The following is a 10,000-nucleotide window of genomic DNA, read 5'->3' as shown; positions in this document are numbered from 1 at the left end:
ATGCGCTAGGTCTTGTGTTCAGGGGATGTGTCTCATTTTTTTTTTTCCATGAAGAAGATTACGGTGCACACGTATGGTTCAATGGACATAAAGGACACGGATTCCCTGTAGATGGTATGGCAGGACGGTAGTTGTCCGCACACACACACCAGACACACGGTGAATCCTGCAGGATCGAGAATGGACTCATGGATCCCATGACCATCGTGTCATCGTCGTCTTCTGGAACATCATCCTCACCATCCCCTTCCTGGATTTCCCGGTGAATGTCTTGTGGCTCCGTTTCTCTCAGAATCCGTGGACCAAACCTCTCATGGTTAGCCTGGGGGGGGGGGGTTATTTTCGGGGTGGGGGGGTGCCTTCTATGTCACTCAGAAGGAAAGCTGTACGTAGGTCTTACTTTCAGAGGATGTCTGATTTTCGGGGAAACACGGCAGCAAGACTGAAGGGGAGCTCTCGCAGACACGCGTTTCAGATGCCGACCTCTCGCTCACGATTGGAGAAGGAAGCAGAGAACAGGGCCGGCTTCAAAGACAGCCTTCAGGCCTCTGATCTGAACCCACATTTGTTTGTTCGAAGACCTGCCCCACAGCAGCCGAATACAGATGACCCTCAGGCCCCCGTGGGACGGTCCAGGAGACGCACCCGGAATCCTCAGGCAGGGGGCCGTGCTGGGACTCTTTAAAAGCTCAGAAATCATAGCCAAAGCCAGTGTGGCTCAGTGGATAGAGCGTCGGCCTGAAAGGTCCCGGGTTCGATTCCCGGTCAAGGGCATGGGCCTTGGTTGCAGGCACATCCCCAGTATGGGGTGTGCGGATGGATGCTTCTCTCTCATCGATGTTTCTAACTCTCCGTCCCTCTCCCTTCCTCTCTGTAAAAACTCAATAAAAGATTTTTTTTTTTTTTAAATGGGAATCATACAGCATGGGTACCCGATCAGAACAGAACTAAGAAGGACACACACGACAGAGAGGAATCTGGAAATTCACAAATAACCGGGTTTTAAACAACACACTTGGGTGTAAGGCGGTGGGGGGGGGGGTCGGGGGGGAGATGGAGCCGCAAGGGGACATAGGACTTTTCGGGAGGGATCAGAGCTGGATGAGGTCAAAAGGGTGGGGCCCCTAGCAAGAGATTAGCGCCCTGTGAGAGGTGGACCCACCAGAGCTGTCTCTATCCGTGACAATCAGGTGATTGGCTCAGGAGGGACCCGCCCCCACATGACAATCAGGGGCCGTTCCCCTGGTGATTGGCTCAGGAGGGACCCGCCCCCACATGACAATCAGGGGCCGTTCCCCTGGTGATTGGCTCAGGAGGGACCCGCCCCCACATGACAATCAGGGGCCGTTCCCCTGGTGATTGGCTCAGGAGGGACATGCCCCCCACATGACAATGTGATTGTGATTGGATTCCCCTGGTGATTGGAGACACACCCTTGGCGACTGGCTCAGGCACGAGTCTCCGATAGGCCGGCCAGACCCAGGCGGTAAGCTAACCTACGGGTCCAAGCGTCTGCCCCTTGGTGGTCAGGGAGCGTCATAGCGACTGGTTGAACACTTAGCATATTAGGACGTCATTCCGGACATACTTGTGGAAGAAGCCAACATGGTGGGGGCGAGGCAGAGGTGATTAGGGGCGATCAGGCAGGCAGGGGAGCAGTTAGGGGCGATCAGGCAGGCAGGGGAGCAGTTAGGGGCGATCAGGCAGGCAGGGGAGCAGTTGGGGGCGATCAGGCAGGCAGGGCAGCAGTTAGGGGCAATCAGGCAGGCAGGGGAGTGGTTAGGGGTGATCAGGCAGGCAGGGGAGTGGTTAGGGACGATCAGGCAGGCAGGGGAGGGCAGTTGGGGGCGATCAGGCAGGCAGGGGAGTGGTTAGGGGCGATCAGGCAGGCAGGGGAGCAGTTAGGGGCGACCAGGCCTGCAGGAAAGGGCAGTTAGGGGCGATCGGGCAGGCAGGGGGGCGGTTAGGGGCGATCAGGCAGGCAGGGGAGCAGTTGGGGGCGATCAGGCAGGCGGGGGAGCAGTTGGGGGCGATCAGGCAGGTGGGGGAGCAGTTGGGGGCGATCAGGCAAGCAGGGGAGCAGTTGGGGCGATCAGGCAGGCAGACCAGCTCAGGAGGGACACGCCCCCGCCCCCCCCCCCCCCCCATGACAATCAGGGGCCATTTCCCTGGTGATTGGAGACACACCCTTGGTGACTGGCCCAGGCAGACAAGGCCCCGGTGACCAGCTCAGGAGGGACACGCCCCGGCCTCATAACCTGGCACGGTTCCCCTGGCCATGGGCCACCCGTGCCTCCTGGGTAATTTCCTAAAAGCCTGCAAGGGCCTCAGCTGTCGCCTTCAAAGCCGAGGGAAATGAATGGTGTGGCGTTAATGACACACCCTCTCTCCTCCCACAGCCCTCCTGGGGAATGAGGTCAAGGTGCCCTGCGCCCGGGACATCCTGGCCGGAAGGTGCCTTCCGAAAGGCAGGAGGGGTCCGGCCAGCCTGGCCAGGGGGCGGGGACGTGGGCGGCCGGCCGGCCTGCCTGCTGGTCGGACTCCCGGTCGAGGGGACCATGTGCCTATGAGCCTTTTATTCTATCGGACGGACACGGGGCGGCCGGACGGTTCTGCGTCCAGAGATCACATCACCCTCATCTGGCTGCTCTGTGTGTGTGTGTGTGTGTGTATTTGTATATGTGTGTGTGTGTGTGTGTATGTGTGTGTGTGTATATATATATTGCCCCAAAAGGCATATGCACTAGAATAATCATAAAGGCAGTGCGTTTATTAAAAAACAATTCATTTTGAAGATAGAGCTATCAGCTGATACATTGGGTATTCCATTTTGGGGGGAATATATATGTGTGTGTGTGTGTGTGTGTATTGCATGTGCGTGTGTATATATATATTGCCCCAAAAGGCATACGCACTAGAATAATCATAAAGGCAGTGTGTTTATTAAAAAAACAATTCATTTTGAAGATTGAGCTATCAGCTGTTACATTGTGTATTCCATTTTTGGGGGAATATATATATATATGTATGTATGTATGTATGTATATACCTACACACACACACATATGACATCACACGACCCAAACGTGACTGTGCCCACAGCCGTGCAGTTTGCAGTCCACCACGGCTGCTCCCATTGCACCTTCTCCCTCCCTCCCCCACCTCCACCGCCGGACACGGCAGAGGCCCAGCTCCCACCTCCTCTCCTGCAAGAATCCCCATTAGCATTCCATTCCTGAGCGTGTCCCCTGGCCTTGTCACCCGGAATGTCCCTGACCCCCTCTCTCCCCGCTATTAGCGAGCAACACGGGGGCCGCTGTGATCCATCGCCTGCTAACAAGCCCCAGGGGGCCTCCATCTGTCCACGTCTGTCCACGGCTTTTCGGGGAAAACAAGCAGAGAGAGAGAGGGAGGGGCAGGGGCGCTCAGCAGGCAGGCAGGCCTTCTCCTTTTCAATAATTAAGCTTCCCGTCATCTTTAATAATTAAGCGTCTCTGGGGAGACCCTGCTGCTTGTTGATGATCCGTTTGCCGGGCCCGGTCGGCACGGCCCAGTGGTTGAGCGTTGACCCATGAACCTGAGGATGTCAGGCTTCGATTCTGTGGCAAGACGGATCCCCAGGTCACGGGGGGGCCGTGCAGGAGGCAGCCGGTCCGTGATTCTCTCTCCTCGTGGATGTTTCTAACTCTCTCTCCCTCTCCCTTTCTCTACAGAAATCACTAAAAAGTAAGTCAATGAACAATTATTAAAATAAAAATAACAATCAGCCTTAGCTATAGTTTGATTCAGTGGACAGAGCAGAGGCCTGTGGGCCGAAGGGTCCCGGGTTCGAGCCCGGTCAAAGGGCATGTACCTTGGTGGCGGGCACATCCCCGGGTAGAGGGTGTGCAAGAGGCAGCTGATCGATGATTGTCTCTCATCGACGTTTCTAACTCTCTATCCTTCTTCCTTTCTGTAAAAAAATCCATAAAATATATATTAAAAAAAATAAAAGGAAATAACAATCAGCCTTAGCTGGTGTGGCTCAGTGGATAGAGCGTCGGCCTGCGGACTTGAAGGGTCCCGGGTTTGATTCCTGGTCAAGGGCACAGGCCCGGGTTGTGGGCTCCATCCCCAGTCGGGGGGGGGGGGCGTGCAGGAGGCAGCCGATCTGTGATTCTCTCTCCTCATGGAGGTCTCTCTCTCTCTCTTTCCCTCTCTCTTCCTCTCTGAAATCGATAAAAACGTAGTTTAAAAAAAAAAAAGAAAGGAAATAAATTTTGCTCACGTTTGAGTTACTGCCGGAGCATGAATAATTCCAACACGTTTGATTTCTGGAAAGAAAAGGCCAAATCCTCTTCTCGATACGGATGAAGGTCACCGTTGTATAATAGGACACAAACGAAATTCAAATGTATCTTACTCCTTTAACAAATATATTTGTATTGATGTCAGAGAGGAAGGGAGAGGGAGACAGAGAGAGAGAGAGAGAGAGAGAGAGAGAATCACGGACCGGCTGCCTCCTGCACGCCCCCTCCTGGGGATGGAGCCTGCAACCCAGGCCTGTGCCCTTGACCAGGAATCAAACCCATGACCTCCTGGTTCCTGGGTCAATGCTCAACCACTGAGCCACGCAGGCCAGGCAGCAGTGTATAGCACGTTAAGACGTCCTTCAAACAGCAAGATGGAAGCATCATCCTATATAATAAAAGCCTGTTTGGCTAAGTGTCCGACCGCCCGTTCGACCGGTCGCTATGACGGGCACTGACCACCACGGGGAAGACGCTCCAACCGGTAGGTCAGTGTGCTGCTGGGATGTGGCCAGCCGATCAGGACTGAGCGAGACAGGCCAGACACGCCCTGGAACCCTCTCTCGATCCCTCCCTGGCTGGCCCACCTCCCCTAGGCCCTCCCCAGCCCTGATCGTGCCCCGGTGGGGTCCCTCGGCCTGGCCTGCGCCCTCTCACATCCCAGGACCCCCCGAGGCATGTGTGCAGGCCAGGCCGAGGAACCCCACGGTGCACAAATCCACACACGGGCCTCTAGTCCTGTATGATAAAAGGCTAATATGCTGAGTGTCCGACCGTCCGTTCAACCGGACCTCTAGCCCTATATTGTAAAAGGCCAATATGCTGTGTCCGACCGTCTGTTCGACCAGTCGCTAGTCCTATATGATAAAAGGCCAATATGCTGTGTGTCCGACCGTCTGTTCGACCAGTAGCTAGTCCTATATGATAAAAGGCTAATATGCTGAGTGTCCGACCGTCCGTTCGACCAGTAGCTAGTCCTATATGATAAAAGGCTAATATGCTGAGTGTCCGACCGTCCGTTTGACCGGTCGCTAGGACGCGCGCTGACCACCAGGGGGTACACGAATCCATGCACCGGGCCTCTGGTCCTATATAATAAAAGGCTAATATGCTGAGTGTCCGACCGTCCGTTCGACCGGGCCTCTAGCCCTATATCGTAAAAGGCCAATATGCTGTGTCCGACCGTCTGTTCGACCAGTAGCTCGTCCTATATGATAAAAGGCTAATATGCTGAGTGTCCGACCGTCCGTTCGACCAGTCGCTAGTCCTATATGATAAAAGGCCAATATGCTGAGTGTCCGACCGTCCGTTCGACCAGTCGCTAGTCCTATATGATAAAAGGCTAATATGCTGAGTGTCCGACCGTCCGTTCGACCGGTCGCTAGGGGTCACGCATCCACGCAGATGGCCTCTAGTCCTATATTATAAAAGGCTAATATGCTGAGTGTCCGACCGTCCGTTCGACCGGGCTTCTAATCCTATGTCCTAAAAGGCTAATATGCTGAGCGTCCGACCGTCCGTTCGACCGGGCTTCTAATCCTATATCCTAAAAGGCGAATATGCTGAGCGTCCGACCGTCCGTTCGACCGGGCTTCTAATCCTATATCCTAAAAGGCGAATATGCTGAGTGTCCGACCGTCTGTTCGACCAGTCGCTAGTCCTATATGATAAAAGGCTAATATGCTGAGTGTCCGACCATCTGTTCGACCGGTCGCTAGGGGTCACGCATCCACGCAGATGGCCTCTAATCCTATATTATAAAAGGCTAATATGCTGAGTGTCCGACCGTCCGTTCGACCGGGCTTCTAATCCTATGTCCTAAAAGGCTAATATGCTGAGCGTCCGACCGTCCGTTCGACCGGGCTTCTAATCCTATATCCTAAAAGGCGAATATGCTGAGCGTCCGACCGTCCGTTCGACCGGGCTTCTAATCCTATATCCTAAAAGGCGAATATGCTGAGTGTCCGACCGTCTGTTCGACCAGTCGCTAGTCCTATATGATAAAAGGCTAATATGCTGAGTGTCCGACCATCTGTTCGACCGGTCGCTAGGGGTCACGCATCCACGCAGATGGCCTCTAATCCTATATTATAAAAGGCCAATATGCTGAGTGTCCGACCGTCCGTTCGACCAGTCGCTAGGGGTCACGCATCCACGCAGATGGCCTCTAGTCCTATATTATAAAAGGCTAATATGCTGAGTGTCCGACCGTCCGTTCGACCGGGCTTCTAATCCTATGTCCTAAAAGGCTAATATGCTGAGCGTCCGGCCGTCCGTTCGACCGGCCGCTCTGACGCGCGCCGGCCCCCGGTGGGGGGGCGGGGGGGTTGCCACGCAGCCACGCACCTGGCATGAGGCCCGCGGTGGGGAACCGCGCCTGCAGCATGGCCTGGCTCTCCTGCACCAGCGCCTGGCCGGTGGTGGGCAGCGAGAGCTCCTCGACGATGATCTGGGCGGCCTCCAGCGCCGTCTTGCCCATCACCAGGGCCTTGACGTCCCAGCTGTAGGCCTTCCCGTAGCGGCCGCAGATCTCGCCGAACACCTCCGAGTACAGCCGTTCCGTGTCTGCGGGGGGGGGGGGGGGGGGGGGGGGAGACAAGGAGAGACGGGGATGGCTCAGTGGTTAGAGCGTCGGCCTGCGGACTGAAGGGTCCTATTTTTTTTTTTTAATAATATATTTCATTGATTTTGTACAGAGAGGAAGGGAGAGGGAGAGAGAGCTAGAAACGTTGATGAGAAACATCCACCAGCCGCCTCCTGCACACCCCCTACTGGGGATGTGCCCGCCACCAAGGTCCATGCCCTTGACCAGGAATCGAACCCGGGAACTTTCAGTCCGCAGGCCGACGCTCTATCCATTGAGCCAAACTGGTTTCGGCTTTTATTTTTTTAACATATTTTATTGATTTTTTAAAAAATATATTTTATTGATTTTTCACAGAGAGGAAGGGAGAGGGATAGAGAGCTAGAAACATCGATGAGAGAGAAACATCCACCAGCCGCCTCCTGCACACCCCCCACTGGCGATGTGCCCACAACCAAGGTCCATGCCCTTGACCGGAATCGAACCTGGGACCTTAAAGTCCGCACACCGATGCTCTATCCATTGAGCCAAACCGGTTTCGGCTTTTATTTTTTTAATATATTTTATTGATTTTTTTTTACAGAGAGGAAGAGAGAGAGGGAGAGAGAGTTAGAAACATTGATGAGAGAGAGTCATCAATCAGCTGCCTCCTGCACGCGCCCCACAGGGGATGTGCCTGCCACCAAGGTCCATGCCCTCGACCGGGAATCGAACCCGGGACCTTTCAGTCCCCAGGCTGATGCTCTACTGCTGAGCCACACCGGTTTCGGCAAGGGTCCTGGTTTGATTCTGGTCAAGGGCACAGGCCCGGGTTGTGGGCTCGGCCCCCAGTAGGGGGCGTGCGGAGACAGCTGGTCCATGGTTCTCTCTGATCGTGAATGTTCCTAGCTCTCTCTCCCTCTCCCTTCCTCTCTGAAATCAATTAAAAAAAAAAAATGTGAATACACACACACACACACACACACACACACATATATATTAATTAGGACACAAACTAATTTTTACTTTATTGCCACCCCACTCCCACAATTAAAATGCCACCCAAGTCCTAGCTGGCTTGGCTCAATGGATAGAGCGTCGGCCTGCAGACTGAAGGGTCCCGGGTTCGATTCCCGGTCAAGGGCATGGACCTTGGTGGCGGGCACATCGCCAGTGGGGGGCGTGTGCAGGAGGCAGCTGATGGATGTTCCTCTCTCATCATGGATGTTTCTAGCTCTCTCTCTCTCCCTCTCCCTTCCTCTCTGTAAAACAATCAATAAAATATATACGTTTTTTAAAAAGTTAGATACAGCCGAAAATGGTTTGGCTCAGTGGTAGAGCGTCCGCCTGCGGACTGAAGGGTCCCGGGTTCGATTCCGGTCAAGGGCATGGACCTTGGTGGCGGGCACATCCCCAGTGGGGGGTGTGCAGGAGGCAGCTGGTCGATGTTTCTCTCTCATTGACATTTCTAGCTCTCTCTCTCTCTCTCCCTTCCTCTCTGTAAAAAAATCAATATATATATATTTTTTTAAATCAATAAAATATATATATATTTTTTTAAATCAATAAAATATATATATTTTTCAAAAAGTTAGGTACAGGTCTCAGGTCTGTAACCACACGCATGACCAGGAGGAGGAATTAAAAGTGGACACAGGATAACATGCGTTTCAAAACCTCACGTGTGCTACGTGAGGTGGATGAACAAGGAGACACATATTACCCGATCCACCTACAGGCTAAGAGGCACCCATGTCCCATGCAGTTCAGAAGCAGCGTGGGGTCCCCTGAGGGTACAGGAGGGTGAAAGGGAGGGAATGGGGGCGGGAGGACAGGGCCACCTGGGAAGCCAGCTGGCACCTCCAAAATTATAACCTGCCCAGCAGCCGGCCTGGCTCCGAGGCTCAGCGTCAACCTAGGAACCAGCAGGTCAGGGTTCGATTCCCGGTCAAGGGCACAGGCTCCATCCCCCAGTGGGGGGCGTGCAGGAGGCAGCCGATCCACGATTCTCTCCCCTCATGAATCTGTGTCTCTCTCTCTTCCTCTCTGAAATCCATAACAACATATTTGATTTAAAAGTCAGCATGGTCCTACCCGGTGTGGCTCAGTGGAAAGAGCGTCGGCCTGTGGACTGAGGGTCCCGGGTTCGATTCCCAGTCAAGAACGTGGACCTTGGAGGCGGGCACATCCCCAGTGGGGGGCGTGCAGGAGGCAGCGGATGGATGGTTCTCTCTCATCATGGATGTTTCTAGCTCTCTGTTCCTCCCCCTTCCTCTGTGGAAAATCAATAAAATATATATATTTTTTTAAAAATTGGATCCAGCCGAGACCGGTTTGGCTCAGTGGATAGATAGAGCGTCGGCTTGGGGACTGAAGGGTTCCGGGTTCGATTCCGGTCAAGGGCATGTACCTTGGTTGCGGGCACATCCCCAGTAGGGGGTGTGCAAGAGGCAGCTGATCGATGACTCTCTCTCATCGACGTTTCTAACTATCTCTCTCCCTTCCTCTCTGTAAAAAAATCAATAAAATATATTAAAAATAAAAATAAATAAAAATAAATAAAATAAAAATTGGATCCAGATTGTCAACTCTTCGCCAGGCCGCACAGAACAGACTCGGGGAGGCCCTTGGGCCAGACGGGGACGCAGGGTGGGGACCCAGGGCGGGGATCCAGGCCGTGGGTGGCGGGCGGCTATCTCCCCATCGGACGCCACCCCGGCCGGTGCCATGTCCCCCCCCCAGGGAGAGTCTGAGTCCTCCCTCCCCGCCCACATCGATCGCCCGCGGGTGCTGGAGGCAGTCTCCCGGCTCTTGGCGCTTGTAATTACTGGGGAGTGGGGCCCCGAGGGGTGACATAAGGGGAGCAGAGGTGTCCGGGCTGTGGGGTGACAGTCTGGCCCCGTGCAGGACGGGACTGGACAGGGACACGGTTCGGCTCAGCGCAGAGAAGGACCCGCAGGTAGGTGGGTGGCCAGGGGGGTGCCGGGCTGGTGATGGGGTCCTGGGGGTCAGGGTGGAGGCAGAGGGAGCATCTGGAGGCGTGTGGACGGAAGGCAGCTGCAGGGCCTGCAGGGGAAGCCGGCCGGGCGCCCTGGGATCCTGGGAGTAAATGGGGCAGGGCGCCGGCCTGCGGACGGGAGGGTCCCGG

The 10,000-nt window shown here is 54.6% G+C and overlaps 1 protein-coding gene across 2 annotated transcripts in view; it reads right to left on the bottom strand.

The window, feature by feature from the left end:
- Window positions 1-10,000, bottom strand: part of LOC118721081 (pseudouridine 5'-phosphatase) — a 23,666-nt gene that overhangs the window by 5,900 nt on the left and 7,766 nt on the right. For both annotated transcript variants that reach the window (XM_036441613.2, XM_045582926.1), the window contains exon 2: window positions 6,636-6,854. In XM_036441613.2, coding sequence (XP_036297506.1) covers window positions 6,636-6,854 — 219 coding nt within the window. The remainder of the gene's footprint in view (window positions 1-6,635; window positions 6,855-10,000) is intronic.

This window comes from Pipistrellus kuhlii, unplaced genomic scaffold, assembly GCF_014108245.1.
Source record: "Pipistrellus kuhlii isolate mPipKuh1 unplaced genomic scaffold, mPipKuh1.p scaffold_m20_p_177, whole genome shotgun sequence".
NCBI lineage: Eukaryota > Metazoa > Chordata > Mammalia > Chiroptera > Vespertilionidae > Pipistrellus > Pipistrellus kuhlii.
This window is presented reverse-complemented; position numbering and strand designations above follow the sequence as displayed.